Here is a 19568-nt window from a genome sequence, read left to right as displayed (position 1 = left end):
GATATCTTAATTGAAACTGTGAGAAGGGTGAGTGGACACTTCCCAGAGATTTTGCAGAGGCTTTACGTATTTAATGTCTTCCTTTTATAATGTTCTTGGAAACAAATATTACCCCTGTTTTCACCGATACCAAAGCTGAGGCTCTGTGTAGGTCCCACTGAGAACTGGTATTAGGGCTGAGCCAGCAGGAACACAGGCAAAGCCTCAGGATATTATGAGAGAAGTCTGAGGAGATGATTCCACATTGAGGAGGTCCAGAAAGAATGAGGCAAGGTAGGAGACTTCCAAGTGGAGTGTGGTGTCATCCTCCTTGATGTATTCCAGGAACACACTGGAAAAGGTCCTCACCCGTAAGCACGCTTAGCTTCTAAAGTTACCACAAAGAGATGCCAGGTGGAAAACAGGGAAGCCCGTAGACTCGGGGTAAAGGTTTTGCATTTGGAAACAAAGACAAAAACAAAAGAGCAGACATACCGCACGACACACAAACCAGAGCCAATGACAGGAGAGTGTGCTGCACAGAAAGATGTGGCTGTCCGTAAGGACTCAGAACTGAAAGTGGCCAGAGCATTTACTTTGTGCTTCTTGGCAGTTTTGGCAGAGCCAGGGTTGATGTCACTCTTGGGAGTGTCGCCTGCTTCTGGATCTGCAAAAAGCCCTAGAAGGGATGGAGGTTTATTCTGATTTGAGTCGACTGTTTGGAGATCAAAAACAAAAAAAACCCTCCCCTCATTCTTCCGACAACTTAAACTCTTTGCCCCAGTCAGATCCCAAATCACGTGCAGAGGGTATCCCATATGCCTCAGGTGATCCCCAAGAAGAACTTGAAGAACCATCCCTTATAACTGGATGAAGACGCCTAAAAGCCCCGATTCAGATGTGTTCATCACTCACCGAACAACGAGGGATGGCTGGGGGTGCAACTGGATGGACACACGTTAGGCTGTGCCTCATGCCTCACAGGGCCCAGCACGTGGCATGTGTACAGGGCATGTCTGCTGAAGCGCTATGCCTGCTTTTCTGCAGACAGCCCCAATCCTTCTCCACGAGAGACACCTGTACCAACACATGGTGGGGGGAATGACAAAGATGGGATCATGAGAAACTTGAGGAATGTGGTAATGGCAGCAGACACATTCCCCTTGCATCACAACGGTCTGTGGTATGGCCTCTGCACCTTGGCCAAAGAGCTAACAGCGACAAAAATAAGATGGGTGTGTTTTACAAGTCAACTTCTAGTGCTCAGATCATCTTACCAAGTGTTGCAGGTGGAGGGGTTCAGGGCCGCCAAGGTTCAGGAGGTGGACGTGCCTAATGGTCCATGGGGGTGGGGAGCCTCTAGGGTAGGGCATGCAGAATCGTCCAGTTAACCGAGGAGGTCCCCATGGATCCACACTGTCCTGCAGAACAGAAGTGACAGCTACGTGCCTATGCAGACAAGAGAACCAATACCAAAAGCAGCTGTAACCCAGAGAAGAACGTGCCAGCACCTGCCACCTTCTCTGCCACTAGGATCCAAGAGCGTAGCATCAGTACCTGAAAACTCTGTCCCTGCCACTGGATACCACCTACAGCTGGGGGTGGTAGATGCAAGAGGAGGAACTGCTGTCACCACACATCACTGCCCGTGTCTGCGGAAGTAAAATGGCAAGGGTCCTGTCCTAGAGGGTTAACAGAAGTAATTACATAGTGATGAAGCAGCATTCTGCAGACAGGCAGGCATCTATGTCCCAGTTCACCCTGCATCCCTCCTCTGCAGTGACTCCTGATGCTCTGTTTTTGGTATATTAGGAACACAACAAATTGCGTGCGAATAAATGGCTCCTATTCTGCTCGTGGAACCACAGCCACTCCTGGCGAAAAGTTCTGCAGCCGGACCCTCACTTTGCCTCCTCTGCTCCTCTCCCTGAGAAAGGAGTCTTCCCTCTTGAAGTGTTGTCAAAGGCCTCTGAGACCTCTGGGGAGTGGAGGATGCCTGGAGGAAGTCTTCTGTGAGGAACAAGTGACTTGTGGTGAATGTCTCCAAAGCTCAGATGTGTTCATCTTAATTCATAGGGAATTCTGACTTGAAGCATACTACAGGACACAGAGTAATTAAGTCCTACAGAAACAAAAAAGGTAAACATTCACATAACAGCTTTAATGCAAGTGTTTTGGTATAAAACTCCTGGGATGTGTCATGAGACTGTATCAGCTCTAACAGTGTCTGGCGACACAACCAGAAACTGCTCATATGAACACAATCGAAGGACACAATGTTCAGGTTATTTTTACCTAAGGTATAGCTGGAAGGATTCCAGACCACTCATTTACCAACAAAGATGGGAAGGTGATGAGTGATGATAATGACTTTGTCTAAGACCACTCTAAATTGCACAGGGCACAGGGACGCCTGGGTGGCTCAGTCGGTTGAGTGACCGACTTCAGCTCAGGTCATGATCTCATGGTTTGTGAGTTCAAGCCCTGCATCGGGCTCTGTGCTGATAGGTTAGAGCCTGGAGCCTGCTTCTGATTCTCTGTCTCCTTCTCTCTCTGACCCTTCCCCACTCATGCTCTGTCTCTCTCTGTCTCAGAAATAAATAAACATTAAAAAATAACTTTAAATTGCACAGGGCACAAAATAAAAAGTTGGAGTAATGATGGGGTTTCGCATTTTTCAATTTTAAACAATATGGTAGACTTTCTAGCAGGTTAATCTCCTAGCCAGAATCAAGAAAGGAAGACACAGCAGCCACACTGTTCCCATAGAGTTGAGGTCTGGAAGGGGTGACCCAGGCCAGGAGACGTCTGTTTGGAATGTGGGGTCATCCTCCTCCCGTTATTTCCAGAAACACATGGTAAAGTCTTAAGGTACTCAGCCTCTAAGCCCTTTGGGCTTCTAAACGTACCACAAAAAGATGACAGGCTGAAAATAGAGAAGCTTGTAGGCTCCTAGGTTAAGAGTGTGCATTTGAAAAACAAAAAACAAGCAGGCATATCACACAACACACAAAACGAGACTAGGCCAGGAGAGCGTGCTGTACAGACAGATGAGGGTTTCCCGAAAGTGTTACAACTGAGAATGGTCCCAGGATTTACCTTGTCCTTGTCTGCATTCTTCGTACAGTCAGAGCTGCTGTAACTCACAGAGGTTGCACCAGTTTCTGGATCTGCTAAGGACCCTGGAAGGGACAGAGGTTTATTCTACTTTAGTGGACTGTGTGAAATTAAAAGAAACCCTCACCTCATTCCTCCAATATCTTAAACTGTTCCCTACACACAGGTCCTTGGCCAGAGGCAGAGGATATCCCACATGCCTCAGGTGACCCCCAAGGATAAGGGGGACAATCCCATCACCTGGATAAAGACCTCACCGTGCCCTAGTTCATGTTTTTCGTAATTAATCAAATAACTGTGGACAGGTCAGGCTCAACTAGCAATCTCGAAGTCATCACTTAAACAGAGGTTTCTCAGTATACATTATGGGAAATCACCATTTCATTACAGATTAAGAATAAAAATGAGGATGCCTGGGTGGCTCAGTCAGTTAATCATCTGACTCTTGATTTTGGCTCAGGTCATGATCTCACAGCTTGTGAGTTCGAGCCCTGCATCCGGCTTCACCCTAACGGTGTTGGGATTCTCTCTCCCCACCTCTCTCTCATCCTCCCAGACGTGCGCGTGCGCATACACACACACAGTCTCTCTCTCTCTCTCAAAATAAACGAGCTTAAAAAAGGTAAATGGAGCATACTGATTGGGGTATATCATCAGGGAATGCTCAACCTGGGTATGTTTCTTCAGGCTCCAAGTGGATTGTTCAGTCTTTTCGCTTATCTATAAACTGCCTTCTGCATGGGAAGTTATTATATAACTATATCTGATTAGAAATGTACTTACACGGGGGCGCCTGGGTGGTGCAGTCGGTTAAGTGTCCGACTTCAGCCAGGTCACGATCTCGCGGTCCGTGAGTTCGAGCCCCGCGTCAGGCTTTGGGCTGATGGCTCGGAGCCTGGAGCCTGTTTCCGATTCTGTGTCTCCCTCTCTCTCTGCCCCTTCCCCATTCATGCTCTGTCTCTCTGTCCCAAAAATAAATAAACGTTGAAAAAAAATTAAAAAAAAAAAAAAAAGAAATGTACTTACACTAATATACAAACGAGAAAAGGAAAACGATGGATATTTAGTAGTGAAGCCGCAGACTTGCCCTGATAACATCAGAGGACGAAGCTATATGGAGCCTGAATTTAGGAACGTAGGGCTATGGTTCAAGAAAAAATAAAATAAAAATGACAACATTAAAAATAGTAACAGAATGAATTCCTCAAACAAAACTAAAATAAAGTCTTCATATTGTGTCAAGGTGGGAAGAAAGCTAAGGCCCATGTCCAGTCATCCCCTCCAGGATCCTCTCTTTAGCTAGGGCATGCTGGAGGAGGTGGGAGGGTCCGCAGTCAGGGGAGGGGCCTGAGCTCCACCAGTCACAGGGACAGGTGCTCCGCTGCTTGGGGCACCAGAGGAGAACGCCCTCCTGTCACCCCTTCAGACCACCTGCTATCCTTAGGTAGTAATTGTGGTTCTGTCCAGGACACACGATGATCACCCACAGGAAAACGCTCTGCCGCAGAAATTAGGCTGCTGCACATCACCACATGCTCCTTACTCTCCTCGGAGGGTTCTGTGTCTCTGGACTTCCAGGCATTGTTCTCCGCCTCCTGTATCCCTCAAGCAGCCTCTTTCCTTCCATCACATCCAGTCTTGGATACAGAAAAAGAATGGACTTCTATAAGAGTTGCAATGCCACGTCCTCTGACTACACACTAAACAGCACAAGTGTCATCCCTCAAAACACCCATAAAAACTCATGTCACGCTCCCACACCTGTGTTTCAAGCGGGCGACCTCCCGGCTCTGCTCTGCCATTTCCCTCTCCCAGATCTGAGGCTTGATCTGGGGGAGAAAAACACATCCACCTTCAGTCGTGCCAGACTGTGCACCGAAGAGGGAGAGGAGGAAAAAAGGAAACACTTACCCAGTTGTCCTGAGCATTATTCTCATGAACTGCGATCTGAAAAAGCAACAATGAAAAGTCCATATTTAGGAAATCCAAGGGCCACTACCTTCACCCACATGAGGTACTAAGGGTTCAGTGTGTCAGGCAGAACTCAGGTTACCTGGTGTCTGAAGGTGAGTTCTGCCTGCTGCAGCTGTTCTTGTCTTTCTTCATTTTGTTGCCTGTGAGTTATAGTAGCTTTTGTCAGATAAGGCCCAATATTGGCTATGATTTTCAATAATCTGCCCATGTTGTCATCCTCCTCCTATCTGTCCCCACATGAAACACTTTCCACATGATTGTAAATGTACAATAGGATCAAAACTGTTGTTCCATCCTTTCCTAACTCATTCCATGACCGTAGGGTTCAGAGTTCACATAATTCCTTCCCACTTTCAATTGTGCCCTAATTCATCATGTGACAAATGTCTTTCATCATAAAGCTCTTCCCTCCTTTCACTTAGATCTTCACCATGTTTCCTAGGGTTGCAAAGACCAGGGCCGTGAAATGGCACTACCATGTTGATGGTATGATTCATTCTAAGACACACTGCTTTCCTACAGATTATGATACTTGACACCACCCCCCAGGAACGTTGGCATGGATGAAGTTTCCACACAGTCTGGCCATTGCTTGAAATCTGGAAATGTTGATGAAGTTAATTGTTTTGTTCTTTCTAAATCTTACCTTTTTTTATCTGTTAATACTCTATGCATATGTCCTGTGCGTTTTTGTTTATATTACTATGTTGAGTCTAAACATAGACTTTTAACCTCGTAAAAAGGTTAAAAACAAAAAAAGTGAAGAGAGGTTTCATGAGCTGCTGGTAATTAGTAGCTGAACTCACTTGTACTTGTTTATTTCTTTCATGGCTATTTTCACATTTTCCCTGCAGCTGCCAGCTGATTCTTCTTTGCCGCCAGTTCACACTGTCATTTTCAGCTTCCTAAGATGGGAAAGACATATACACAGTCCAGGAGCCAAGGTCCACAAATTCTGCCTTTTTACCTCCCAGCACTCTTGAAGGCCTAGATACAAATACCTTTCCCCCACCTCTCCCATAAATGCACAGACTGACAACACAGTCAGAGAAATGAACTGAACACCCCATTTAAGTTAAAGAAAATTCAACCTCTGTCTGCTGCCATGTCTCTGCTGTCAGACCTGTTTCCTCTCCTTCATCATAAAGTCATCAAATAATATTGCACTTTGTGCCTTCCCAGAGCTGGACTTTGGTTTCAGATGGTGAAGGCTCATTTCAGTTCAGTGTCAAAAACCTTGTCTGACCACCCATACCCATTAGGATGAAGCAAGGGATCATCACTAGTCTCACACCTCCGTGGGGAGCCCTGATTCTCAGTCCAGAAGTTGTACCCTGACAAAGACAATCACCCTAAAAGACGACCTTCCAGGATATGGCTTCCCCAACATTGCAGCTCACTCCCAGACATTGCTAGAGTCAGGAGTACAACCCCTGCGTCCACCTTCACATATCCTGGTGGAGGAAAAGGCCAATCTTAGAGCAGCAACATCACCTGAGGTAGAACCTGATATGAACTGTCACACAGTCTGGGTTTATCTCCAGGAAACAGATTTCAGATGGAAAACTATCAACTTCATGGAGCCAATGTACTTGAAGAAGACTCAGTTCATTGACAGTGAAGGCAGCAAAGGGAAATGCTTAGAAAGGCTGGTTTGCTGTGTTGCCCTCAGACTATTTTGTTCATGGTGTTACTTTAAAGGGTTTCAACTTGGTACTGGATGTATTCAAGAGTCACATGCAAAATTGAAAGACTCCTAGAAACGGACACAAAACCTCTAGACAGAGAAAGGCACATGCATTTCCTTCCAGCATCTCAGGCAGTCCTTCAACAAATGCTTTCTGGAGTGGCTGGAATGTAGTGGTTCTGTTGTAAGGGATTGAAAATAGAAAGGTGGCCAGGGTGCTGTACGTGCTCTCCAAAAGAGCTTAGAAATGATAAAAACAAGATGCCAGTGAGACAGAGCAGGCTCCACCCCAGGTGTGGGAAGGACTAACAGAAGCTGAGTCTCCAGGGAAGAGAAGGAAGTATTTCCTTTTCAATGTGAATGAGGGACTCTAATGGCCCTGATCTCCTCCTGAGAACAAAAGGAAATACTGTACAAAGGAGGAAACATGTGAGCGAATGCACCACATTTCTAATGACCCCATGAAGACACATGTGACCAAGATGGAGAAGAAGGAAGCCCAGGACAAAGCCAGCCTGGCAGTGGGAACCAATCTCCCCAGGACTCATCAATGAACTTGGGGATAGAAAACTGAACTGCAAAATAGCTGAACAACTTTATGGGCACAGACTTAGAAGGAAACGTGTTTAGTTCAGAGGCAGCCAGCAAAGATGAGCCCTAGTGAAGCTGCGGGCTTTGGTGAAGACTCAGAAGAGTTACACTTCAAAAATCAGGGGACAGGAAATAGCTTCCTTAGGGATTGGCCTTCTGTGAACAATCTCACTAGCAGAACTGATGCAGGGATCCAGTACTACTGGCACCCCTACCCTCTTTCCAGAAATAAATTTCTGTGGTTTCTGCAGCAAGATCATTGATTTTTCCCCTACACATTCTTGACCCATGTGTGGTCCTGAACAAAAATGACCTAATTCCTGGATGACAAGACAACGTGATGGGACTGAATCCCAAGCAGATGCAGATATCAATGTTATTAATGCTGACACCTTCCCTCTTCCACCCCAAATACATGACACAATATGTGACAAGCACTTAGGACAGAAAGGAAAATGCGGGTGACAGAAAGCAAGGTAAGAAGGACAGGCACAATTCTGAGTGCATTTGGCAAAAAATTTGAAAAGAATTTTAGTTATCTCTACTGGCCGTCACATTCATTCATACAACAGTACTTGTGATAGTTCTCACCTGAACATTTTACTCTTCTATAGCCACTTTTCTTTCTTCATAGAATTCTTCAAGGATGCCTGCTTTGTCCTTCAGCTGTTTGACCTTTGCTTCTTTGGTTGCTTTCACAGACCTCAATGCATTACACTTGTCTTCCAGGGCCTTTTTATTTTCTGTACAAACATGGATTTGCTTTCTAAGTGTGCACATGACCTGAGACTTGTTTTTGGTGAGATAGGAAAAGGGCAAGAACCGTGAAGGCAGGAAGGCCCTCTTTCCCTTACCAATGCAAAGTCATTGTCACCAATATGGGGATTTCTCCCCAACAGACAGCATACTTTCCAGTTGACAGTTACTGGACCTCAAGACTCTCAACTCTACATGCTTGAATTCACCATTTTCATCTTGCGTTTTTAAGACAGATATGACAAAAACACTTTCCATAAGTAATGATTGCACAAAAATTTGAGTGCACCTAACAGAACAGGATTGTGCATTGCAATAAACAAAGACCTTGAGGCATAAATATAACTAGGAGAAGATAAAGATGGTGGGAAATAGTTCATGTCAGATAGCTTATAAATGGTTTTCTTGTTGGGATATATATATATATATATATATTTATATACATCTGTATATGTGTGTGTGCATACACACACACAAACACACACTTCTTCCCCATTCACGTTGAAAATTCACTGTTCAGCATTAAGAGAGAAAGAGACTATGGAGCACCTGGGTGGCTCGCTCAGTTGAGCATCAGACTCTTGATTTGGGGTCAGGTCATGATTCTAGGATCGTGCGATCCAGACCTGTGTTGGGCTCCACACTGAGCGTGGATCCTGCTTAAGATTCTCTCTCTTTCCCTCTGCCCCTCTCGCATGCCCTCTCTCACTAAAATTGAAACAAAAAATTCATAAAGAATAATTTAAAAATATTTTTTTAAAAGGAAAGGATTATACACTGTGGCTATCACCCTTTGTCTCTCAACTATATTTGGGAATTTTCTACATATCTTGGAGGGCAGAGTTGAATGATGTGATAAATTACCTAGTTGTGAAAATAAAAGATAACTCCTAGTCCCTGAAATAGCAAAACTCATCTTGGTGGTCCTGGTGAAATTCTAGCTCATTGTTCAGAAAGAGGTTTGGCTCCCAGAGGCCCACTCTCTACTGTGGGAAATGGCAAGCAAATATGCTGTGCCCACTTCACCCAATGAATAAAAGCCTCCAAAGCCAAATTACAGTACAACTCAGCAGCCAACTCTTACCACTTCCTGATTCTTCACATTCCTCTCTCTCTGAGTTTGCAAGGCAACAAGTGCACTTTGAAGGGTGTCATTTAAAATTTCATTGAAGTGGGTTCCTGGGCGGCTCAGTCAGTTAAGCATCCCACTTCAGCTCAGGTCGTCATCTCGGGGTTTGTGAGTTTGAGCCCTGTGTCAGACTCTGTGCTGACAGTTCAGAGCCTGGAGCCTGGTTTGGATTCTGTGTCTCCCTCTCTCTCTACTCCTCCCCTGCTCCTGCTTGTGCTCTGTCTCTCCCTGTCTCTCAAAAAATTAATAAACACTATTTTTTTAATTTCTTTAAAGTGCTTATTATTTTGACCTTCTCCTTCAACAAAACATGTTGAATGAGTAATAATAATTCATTCCTTTTATTTGTGTTTTTAGAATGCAATCCAGGCAAAGAAGGGATTCTTACATTCAGTTTAAAAGCTTCATCAGAGAGAAACTTACTTTCTCTCATAGTTTCCTGAAGACATTTCCTTAACTCACTGTTGTATAAAACACGAAAAAGGAATCAGAATTTAAAAAAAAAAAAAAAAGCACAGTGCTAGATAAACCTATCTTCTAATGTGTGACTCCTTTCACAAATAAAGAGGTAGCTCTTTACATTTGTGAAGCTTGTGTTGAATTGGTTTTGTTTATAGAACACATGAAATAGGTCAGTAGGATGCTCTACCAGAGTGGCAGTAACCAAAATGAAATCACAAAAAAATACTTGAAAGGGCAATGCTACCTTCTGTTCCCAAATGGATATTTTTTCAGCAATGAAGTTCTCTGTTTTCTTTCTTAAAAGTATTGATATTCTCAATTATTCACTGTAAACTAACTAAAAGGAGACAAAACATGTTCTAAGGCTGTTACCAAACCAGTGACCTCAAATAATCCCAGTGTATTAGCAGCACACATGATCTGACAGGTGGGTGTAACTAACATTTTAGCTTTCCCGTTGTGCCTGAAGAAATCAAGTTTTAGCAGCATGTTAAACCTAAGAAAACCTTATTTCAATGAGATTCCTATTTAAAATATTGTCCAAAATGGAGAAACACAATAAAATATCTTCTCATTTCTCTCCCATCTGGAAGCACCCTTCTTAGAAAATCCAATCACTTCAAATACTTATGTCACCACCAGAGATGAAACAAAAATCAAATCCTATCAACTTACATTTCTCTCCTCCAATTATTAAGGTACATAAATAGGTCCCTGCAAATAATGGAACAAACAAAACCATCCTTTAGTCTCGATTTGAGCCACTCACACTCCCAGGTGCTATTTGGAATTCCACACAAGGAAAGCTCAAACTGCTGCTGACTGACTGACTACTCGAAGGCCTTGGATGACTTTCTGCTGCTCACAGGTTGCCTTTCGTGAACCCTAGGCCGGGGGCCCTGGAGGACAAGGTCTTTGGAATCAAACATACGGGTACCATCTCAGCTTTACACTTAGTGGCTGGAGGATGTGGATTAATGGCAATTCCTAGAAGACAAACTTTTTTCATCCCAACGTGAGAATGTTAGCCTCCAACCTTAAAATTTTTTTTTTTCAACGTTTATTTATTTTTGGGACAGAGAGAGACAGAGCATGAACGGGGGAGGGGCAGAGAGAGAGGGAGACACAGAATTGGAAACAGGCTCCAGGCTCTGAGCCATCAGCCCAGAGCCCGACGTGGGGCTCGAACTCACGGACCGCGAGATCGTGACCTGGCTGAAGTCGGACGCTTAACCGACTGCGCCACCCAGGCGCCCCACCCTCCAACCTTAAAGGAATATTATTCAACACACACGAAGGACCCAATTACAGGCAACACATGTAAGCTCTAGAACAGACTCCTCCAACAGGGACTGATTCTGTCATCTGACCAGAAAGTGCAAACTTCTCTTTTGTTGGCCCAGTGTGAGAGCTCTCATGTCCTGAGATCACTCTTCTCCCCACCACCGCCACTGCATTCAAAGGGATGAACAACCAGCCTTTGAGGGCTCGTTAAGTGTCAGGCAGCCACCCTGGCTCTCAACAGACAGCGCCACAGGATCACCACAGTCTATGGAGCCTGTGCAGAATACATTACCCGCATTTGCAAAAATCTCATCTCCACTCATTCTCCCCTGGCATGAACGGCTTCCTCCACCTCAGACTCAGAACCATGGTTTAAACCTCTCTTGTGACACACACCCTGCCTGGCAATATCTGGCTTTGTCTCTAAGCTCAGGCTTCTTGATGGGCTTGTAGATAGAGAGTTTTCTCATCTTCACATTTCACGAAGAGCCAGGTCATGGCAAAGTACTCACTCCAAACCTCAGGCTCATATCATCACTTGTTTCCTAATCATTTCTATGTAAAATTACACTAATTTCATTCCCTCTACTCTGGTGATGTGTTCCTCCTCCTGATGTCTTAAGAGATGGCAACTCCCTCCACATTGTCACTTAGGCTCCAAACAGGGAAGAGAAAGATGAATTTCAAGAGTTAAAAAGTCAATTAGACATCAGAAGTCCCCATATTTATCCTTAGGTGAATCAAAACGCACATCAAGGGGCGCCTAGGTGGCTCAGTTGGTTGAGTGTCTGACTTTGGCTCAGGTCATGCATGATCTCACTCTTCGTGGGTTCTACCCTCCCATGGGGCTCTGTGGTGACAGGTAAGACCTGGTGCCCACTTTGGACTCTGTGTGTGTCTCTCCCTCTCTGTCCCTCCCCCACTTGCACTCTTTCTCTCTCACTCAAACATTAAAAAAAAACAACCCACATCAAACACCAGTACTGAGAAAATATTGCAAAGAAAACTAAAGCTTAAATTCTTACCGTGATATTCTCAAGGCTCCATCTAAGAGGGGAAAAAACAAAATTAAATTTGGTGTCAAAACATATTATTAGTAAAAACCTATAGTTCCTGATAAAGAGCAAAATAGTAATCCAGTGAAATTACAGTAATTTTATTTTGCATAATTAATTCACAGGATTAAAAGATAAGAAAAAATAGAATTTCCTATTTAAGTCATGTTACTTCACAATTTCTGTTAAAGAGCACAATGTAAATAGCTTTTTTTTTAAACAGAAAATTTGTTTATATTAAATGAACATTCAGCCTATTCAATTTTGACCATTGATAATACATTTAAAAAATGCTTTAAATTGTCATTTCCCTCGCTTGTTTTTTTTTTAAATCCAGTATCCACACTGAAGTTTAGAACTAGGATTATTTTGAATTCCTGAAATAAAGAAACAGGAAGGAAGGGAGGGAGGGAGGGACAGAGGAAGGGCGGGCAAAACCTTTGAGCTAAGACATGCCTCTTTTATTCTCTAGAAAGCTCTTCTGAAATACTACATGGAGTTGGCTGTCTGCTGAATTCATACAGAGTTATGGCACCTCAGGTGCCATGATTTTTTCCAGACTGCTACAAACAAAATAAAAGCCACCAAATGAGAAAAAGAATAAAACACGGCTAGAGCTAAAGCACAAGCAACAACAGAAATAACAGTTGATGTTTAAAAAAAGAGCAAAAAGAGCTCTGCAGACCTCAGTTCTCCTGATAAATTCTAGCTCATCAAATCTAGGCATGACCCGGTTTTGACACCATTAACATATTTCCCCATTCTAAAGTTTGAAAGGACGATGAGAGGCCGAGGCCAGCCCTAAACTCTTGCCAGGATATTAGAATATCATCATGCTATCAAAAAGCCACTTAGGAACCTCTGAGCTTCCCTGTCCCTTGTCACCCAGCCCCACAGGCGGGTAAGTGAAAAGGAACACACCAAATACTCAATATTTGTGTTTCTGTGTGAAGGCAAGTTTTCTCCAGTGGCAGGGAGAGGGGCAAATACTCATTTAGAAATAAATTCCAAAGTACTCTGTTCTTCCAGAAAAGATCTGCCCTCAAGAGGAACGAAGAGCCTAACTGGGGATTTCCCAAAGAGTAAGCAATACAGGTGAGGGAAAATACTCAACTCCAGGGCTCTCACCTTCCTGTCTCACCTGGGAGTCAATTCAGACTAACCCCTAGCCAGATAAATATAAAAACCTCACACTCATGTCCTATTTACCTCAGTTCCTTTACCAGCACATAACATTTGCCTTTCAACACAACTTACAAGGCATAGTAAAGTAAAAACCACACAGTTTGAACACAGATAGCAAGCATTAGAATTACACTTCCTATGGCAGAGATGTAGGAATTATCATCCTGGGAACTTAAAACCACTTCCATTCCTATGATAATGCAGATGATGAAAAAAGTGGACAACATGTAAAAAGAGATGGTGAATGTAAGCAGACAGCTGAACCTCTAAGATTTTAAAGTGATTTGAGAAGCAGCGAAGGCAGTCCTGAGAGGAAAATACATTGCAATCCAGGCCTATCTCAAGAAACAAGAAAAATCCCAAAACCAAAATCTAACAGCACACCTAAAGGAAATAGAAGCAGAGCAGCAAAGACACCCCAAACCCAGCAGAAGAAGAGAAATAATAAAGATCAGACCAGAAATAAACAATATAGAATCTAAAACAACTGTAGAGCAGATCAATGAAACCAAGAGTTGTTTTTTTGAAAAAATAAAAAAAAATTGATAAACCTCTAGCCATGCTTCTCAAAAAGAAAAGGGAGATGACCCAAATAGATGAAATCATGAATGAAAGTGGAATTGTTACAACCAATCCCTCAGAAATACAAGCAATTATCAGGGAATGCTATGAAAACTTATATGCCAACAAGCTGGGCAACCTGGAAGAAATGGACAAATTCCTAAACACCCACACACTTCCAAAACTCAAACAGGAGGAAACAGAAAGCTTGAACAGACCCATACCAGTGAAGAAATTGAATCGGTTATCAAAAATCTCCCAACAAATAAGAGTCCAGGACCAGATGGCTTCCCAGGGGAATTCTACCAGACATTTAAAGCAGAGATAATACCTATCCTTCTCAAGCCATTCCAAAAAATAGAAAGGGAAGGAAAACTTCCAGGCTCATTCTATGAAGCCAGTATTACTTTGATTCCTAAACCAGACAGAGACCAAGGAAAAAAAGAGAACTACAGGCCAACATCCCTGATGAATATGGACGCAAAAATTCTCAATAAGATACTAGCAAATCGAATTCAACAGCATATAAAAAGAATTATTCACCATGATCAAGTGGGATTCATTCCTGGGATGCAGGGCTGGTTCAACATTCACAAATCAATGTGATACGTCACATTAATAAAAGAAAAGATAAGAACCATATGATCCTGTCAATCGATGCAGAAAAAGCATTTGACAAAATTCAGCATCCTTTCTTAATAAAAACCCTTGAGCAAGTCGGGATAGAAGGAACATACTTACACATCATAAAAGCCATTTATGAAAAGCCCACACCTAATAGCATCCTCAATGGGGAAAAACTGAGAGCTTTCCCCTTGAGATCAGGAACACGACAGGGATGTCCACTCTCACCGCTGTTGTTTAACATAGTGTTGGAAGTGCTGGCATCAGCAATCAGACAACAAAAGGAAATCAAAGCATCAAGATTGGCAAAGATGAAGTCAAGCTTTCACTTATTGCAGATGACATGATACTATACATGGAAAATCCGGTAGACTCCACCAAAAGTCTGCTAGAACTGATACATGAATTCAGCAAGGTTGCAGGATACAAAACCAATGTACAGAAATCAGTTGCATTCTTATACACCAATAATGAAGCAACAGAAAGACAAATAAAGAAACTGATCCCATGCACAATTGCACCAAGAAGCATAAAATACCTAGGAATAAATCTAACCAAAGATGTACAAGATCTGTATGCTGAAAACTATAGAAAGCTTATGAAGGAAATTGAAGAAGATATAAAGCAATGGGAAAACATTCAGTGCTCATGGGTTGGAAGAATAAATATTGTTAAAATGTCAATACTACCCAAAGCTATCTACACATTCAATGCAATCCCAATCAAACTTGCACCAGCATTCTTCTCGAAGTTAGAACAAGCAATCCTAAAATTCATATGGAACCACAAAAGGCCCCAAATAGCCAAAGTAATTTTGAAGCAGAAGACCAAAGCAGGAGGCATCACAATCCCAGACTTTAGCCTCTACTACAAAGCTGTCATCATCAAGACAGCATGGTATTGGCACAAAAACAGACACATAGACCAATGGAATAGAATAGAAACCCCAGAACTAGACCCACAAACGGATGGCCAACTCATCTTTGACAAAGCAGGAAGGAATATCCAATGGAAAAAAGACAGTCTCTTTAACAAATGGTGCTGGGAGAACTGGACAGCAACATGCAGAAGATTGAAACTAGACCACTTTCTCACACCATTCACAAAAATAAACTCAAAATGGATGAAGGACCTGAATGTGAGACAGGAAACCATCCAAACCCTAGAGGAGAAAGCAGGAAAAGACCTCTCTGACCTCAGTCGTAGCAATTTCTTACTTGACACTTTCCCAAAGGCAAGGGAATTAAAAGCAAAAATGAACTATTGGGACCTCATCAAGATCAAAAGCTTCTGCACTGCAAAGGAAACAATCAACCAAACTAAAAGGCAACCAAAGGAATGGGAAAAGATATTTGCAAATGACATATCGGACAAAGGGCTAGTATCCAAAATCTATAAAGAGCTCACCAAGCTCCACACCCAAAAAACAAATAATCCAGTGAAGAAACGGGCAGGAAACATGAATAGACACTTCTAAAGAAGACATCCAGATGGCCCACAGGCACATGAGAAGATGCTCAATGTCGCTCCTCATCAAGGAAATACAAATCAAAACCACACTCAGATATCACCTCATGCCAGTCAGAGTGGCCAAAATGAACAAATCAGGAGATTATAGATGCTGGCGAGGATGTGGAGAAACAGGAACACTCTTGTACTGTTGGTGGGAATGCAAACTGGTGCAGCCACTCTGGAAAACAGTGTGGAGGTTCCTCAAAAAATTAAAAATAGACCTACCCTATGACCCAGCAATAGCACTGCTAGGAATTTACCCAAGGGATACAGGAGTGCTGATGCCTAGTGGCACTTGTACCCCAGTGTTTATGGCAGCACTTTCAACAAGAGCCAAATTATGGAAAGAGCCTAAATGTCCATCAACTGATGAATGGATAAAGAAATTGTGGTTTATATACACAATGGAGTACTACATGGCAATGAGAAAGAATGAAATATGGCCTTTTGTAGCAACATGGATGGAACTGGAGAGTGCGATGCTAAGTGAAATAATGCATACAGCGAAAGACAGATATCATATGTTTTCACTCTTATATGGATCCTGAGAAACTTAACAGAAACCCATGGGGGAGGAAAAGGAAAAAAAAAAAAGAGGTTATAGAGGGAGGGAGCCAAAGCATAAGAGACTCTTAAAAACTGAGAACTGAGGGTTGATGGAGGTTGGAGCAAGGGGAGGGTGGGTGATGGGTACTGAAGAGGGCACCTGTTGGGATGAGCACTGGGTGTTGTTGGAAACCAATTTGACAATGAATTGCATATTTAAAAAATAATAAATAAAATAAATAAAAACATTAAAAAATTCTACATTTATGAATTTAATGTGCAATCTCCTAATTTTCCATATAGGATGTACATTTTTCTTTCAACTACATGTGGGATTTTCTCAGGACTAAAACATCTAATGTATGCATATACACAAAATATCAAATGAAGAAATCCACTCTAACGAAATGAAATCATACTGGTGAACATAGGTTACATTTTTTATGGCAGTACTCAAGGTGGGGTGATATTTTCAACTGGGGGGGGGGAGTTAACAGACACGTACACCACAAATCTTGAAGTTACAGCAACTTGCCTGCGCATCAGAAGGTCTGTCTTCTTTCTTACAGGGACAGAAAGGAGCCTTGAAAGTATGTGTGGTGAATGTAAAACTCAGGCAGGTCTGTGAATCTCTGACTGAGAAAATGAGAAAGAAAGGGGAAAAAAAAAGTGGAAATGTATCGAACAGGGTATCTAAGCATCAATTTTCATAAAGAAAAAATACCATCAGGCTTTTTCTTCTAAAATTGATTCAGGATGTTTGTTTGGTACAGTCTTACCCATACTGAGAAGTGGCCTTGGTATGTTCTTTGACCATGAGCAGTCTGGGAGGGACGCCGTGAATCTGCTTTTAGTAAAACTGCAATCAATTTAAAAGTATTTCAGATGTTCACGAGTTCATGAGAAATCAGAAAACATGCCAAATCTCAACTGAAAAGGGGATAAGGTAACGAGGATGTTTTTAAGATATTATTGATGAGATTCCTTCCAAAGAAGAGAAGAGAGGATAACTGTAACAAATTCTGTTGCAGGAATAATATTGAACATTCAAGAAACGGGCGGTTCCCGACACAACATACCTGTCAGGTTTCCAGTTGTTTCCAACGACTACAACATTGTTGGGAAAAAATCCCCACTGAAAGTTCATAAAAGCATGTGCGATGTGGAGGGCACATTGTGTTTTCATCTCTCGCTCTGGTTCCGGCAGGACTCGGAGAGTGGGTCTCAGCTCCTTCTTCTAGAAGGTCCTGAGAGTCAACATTTGGCGGCTTCACTTCCCAACTGAATGCGCCTCCTGTTCCTCCGAATTTGGGTCAGGCTTTCTCCCCCGAAAGAGGCCTGACCTGGAACAAACCAACCCCAGCCTCTCTGACATGGCGTCACGGGATCCCATGAATCCACGGATCCTCCAGGGAAATACCGGCAGGGGAAATGAGGAACAAACCACGGAACAGCCCAGAAAAAGCGAGGGACTGTGCCGCCAACCGACCACCCGCGCTTCCGGGGAAGCCGCCCAGGCCCTGCCTCCCCCGCCTCGGGACTCAGCCCCACCACCTAGGAGACGCCAAGGGGCTGCGAAGCCTCCAGGGTCTCCCCCAGGCCCGGGGACGGAACCTGCTGGAAACGCAGCTCTGGCTCTTTGCCCACACTCAGAGGCACTGGGTCCTCAGAAGCAAGGAAGCCTTCCCAGCCCCGAGGCGCCCTGGATCAGAAAAGCCTGGTTAGTGGGCGCCTTCTCAGGCCATCACTGCCCACGCAGAGGCCCGGCCCCTCCCTGGGCGTGGTGCGTGCGCGCCCTCTGCCGGCCGCGGTGGGAATTCCGCAATGCTCAAGGCCATGGCTGCTCAGCTGGAAGTACTGAGAGTGCAGCTGGTCCAGTGAAGCCTGTTCTCCTGATCGGGAAGGGTCTTACCGAAGGGCTTGCTTGGGACACGAAGAAACCTTTTCCTTCTCCTTTTTACTGAGTGAAGAATGAAACCGAATTTATTGACATAATGATATCATGTGTAATGCTTTAAGCAGCATTCACAGAAATAGACACCTGCTGACCTACAGATTATGGTGTTTAGCACCATAATACTTGGGTTAAATAAAAAAGTTGACACCTCTGAGAAAGAGATACAGGCTTCCAGCTATGGAATGAATAACTCATTGGGATCCAAGGTACAGCCCATAGAATAGCGTCAATCCTGTAAGAAAGCGTTGCATGCTTTCGCAATATAGCTACCCTTAGGTACCTGGAGAGCGTAATGTATACACACGGAATCACCATGATATATGCCTGAAACTGATACAACATGGTGAGTCTCCTATATTTCAATTAAAAATGACAAAATTTTTAATTTCTCCTTCACCATCAAAAATTATTTCTAATTGAGAACATATGAAATTCCATTTATACCACATTCTCTAACGTCAACATCTTGATGTTGAGAGCTTATTTTTCTTGTCAGTAATGTCTTTGAGGACACAAATGGGACAAGGTCAGAATGTGCATCTAGAGGGAGCTACACATCTGGTATAAATTTCCTGCCTCTATATGGGTAATTTCAATGAAAAGTGCTTTAGGGACGAAGATGGATGAAATCATTTCCATCAGACTCATAGGTAGATAATTGTGCCTTCAAATAATAATTGCCATCTCTTCATATCAGAGGAAGGCTGGGTGAAGATATAGGTTTCTCTTTTGATCTAAGAGAAGGCTGTGGTGTTTTAAACTGCTCACCTACCATCCAGAATCCAGAGATTAGCAGCCCTCGGCCTTCTGCTCTGTGCAGCCCTGTCCAGGAAACGGCACCACATCTCCTGTGTCCCCCTCTCCCCTGTCATGTTTTAGCTCAGGCCCTGATCACAGTGGATGAGAATCCTGTTTAGAGAAGCTGCTCATGCTGACCTTTACTGGAGCACGGCTGTTCCCAGCCACCGCAGGGAAGCATGTGGACAGCCAGATTTTGAGCCCTTGGTGGCCCAGCCATGACCCCAACGTGGATGGAAGGCTGGTTGCCTCCATAACCTGGGAGGAAGGAGGGCCAAGCAGGAGTCAGGGGCTCTGGGGCAGAACGCATGGGCTTTGAGGACCTGGAAAGAGTCACATGCTTACACCCAA

General features: G+C 43.5%; 2 protein-coding genes and 1 long non-coding RNA gene across 8 annotated transcripts in view; 1 reads left to right on the top strand and 2 right to left on the bottom strand.

Annotated features, from left to right (window-relative positions):
* The window catches only part of LOC123383548 (transport and Golgi organization protein 1 homolog), a 355976-nt gene extending 338298 nt beyond the window's left edge, over positions 1-17678 (bottom strand). Inside the window, exons 1-3 of one of the 3 annotated variants that reach the window (XR_006593371.1) lie at positions 10963-12026; positions 10371-10731; positions 7940-8091 (exon numbers count right to left, since the gene is read on the bottom strand). The gene's annotated coding sequence lies outside the window, so the exon portion shown is untranslated. Of the gene's footprint in view, positions 1-7939; positions 8092-10370; positions 10847-10962; positions 12027-17541 lie in introns of those variants that run through there. The other 2 variants (XR_006593373.1, XR_006593372.1) reach the window with 2 other exon arrangements.
* LOC123383549 overlaps positions 1-19568 on the top strand; it is a 202087-nt gene that overhangs the window by 155202 nt on the left and 27317 nt on the right. Inside the window, exon 3 of one of the 2 annotated variants that reach the window (XR_006593378.1) lies at positions 12507-13274. The exons of the other annotated variant lie outside the window; for it this stretch is intronic. This is a non-coding gene — a long non-coding RNA (uncharacterized LOC123383549). Of the gene's footprint in view, positions 1-12506; positions 13275-19568 lie in introns of those variants that run through there. 2 annotated transcript variants of the gene reach the window in all.
* On the bottom strand, positions 2593-17274 carry LOC123378941 (transport and Golgi organization protein 1 homolog). Of its 3 annotated transcripts, none has more exons than XM_045051429.1 (8): positions 17242-17274; positions 16998-17098; positions 12005-12026; positions 5877-5975; positions 5008-5043; positions 4858-4925; positions 4640-4733; positions 2593-3161 (listed from the first exon to the last, which is right to left on the bottom strand). In XM_045051429.1, the coding sequence occupies exons 2-8, from the start codon at positions 17003-17005 to the stop codon at positions 3153-3155; spliced, it is 336 nt and encodes a 111-aa protein (XP_044907364.1). In that variant the 5' UTR covers positions 17006-17098; positions 17242-17274; the 3' UTR covers positions 2593-3152. The 3 variants fall into 3 exon arrangements, with proteins under 3 accessions (XP_044907364.1, XP_044907363.1, XP_044907362.1); XM_045051428.1 differs by lacking the exon at positions 2593-3161 and adding an exon at positions 4024-4058; XM_045051427.1 differs by lacking the exon at positions 2593-3161 and having other exon boundaries at positions 4088-4733.

Source organism: Felis catus (genome assembly GCF_018350175.1).
Source record: "Felis catus isolate Fca126 chromosome A2 unlocalized genomic scaffold, F.catus_Fca126_mat1.0 chrA2_random_Un_scaffold_37, whole genome shotgun sequence".
In the NCBI taxonomy this organism is placed as follows: Eukaryota; Metazoa; Chordata; class Mammalia; order Carnivora; family Felidae; genus Felis; species Felis catus.
The sequence above is the reverse complement of the archived record's forward strand: the minus strand, read 5'-3'. Positions and strand labels throughout refer to the sequence as shown.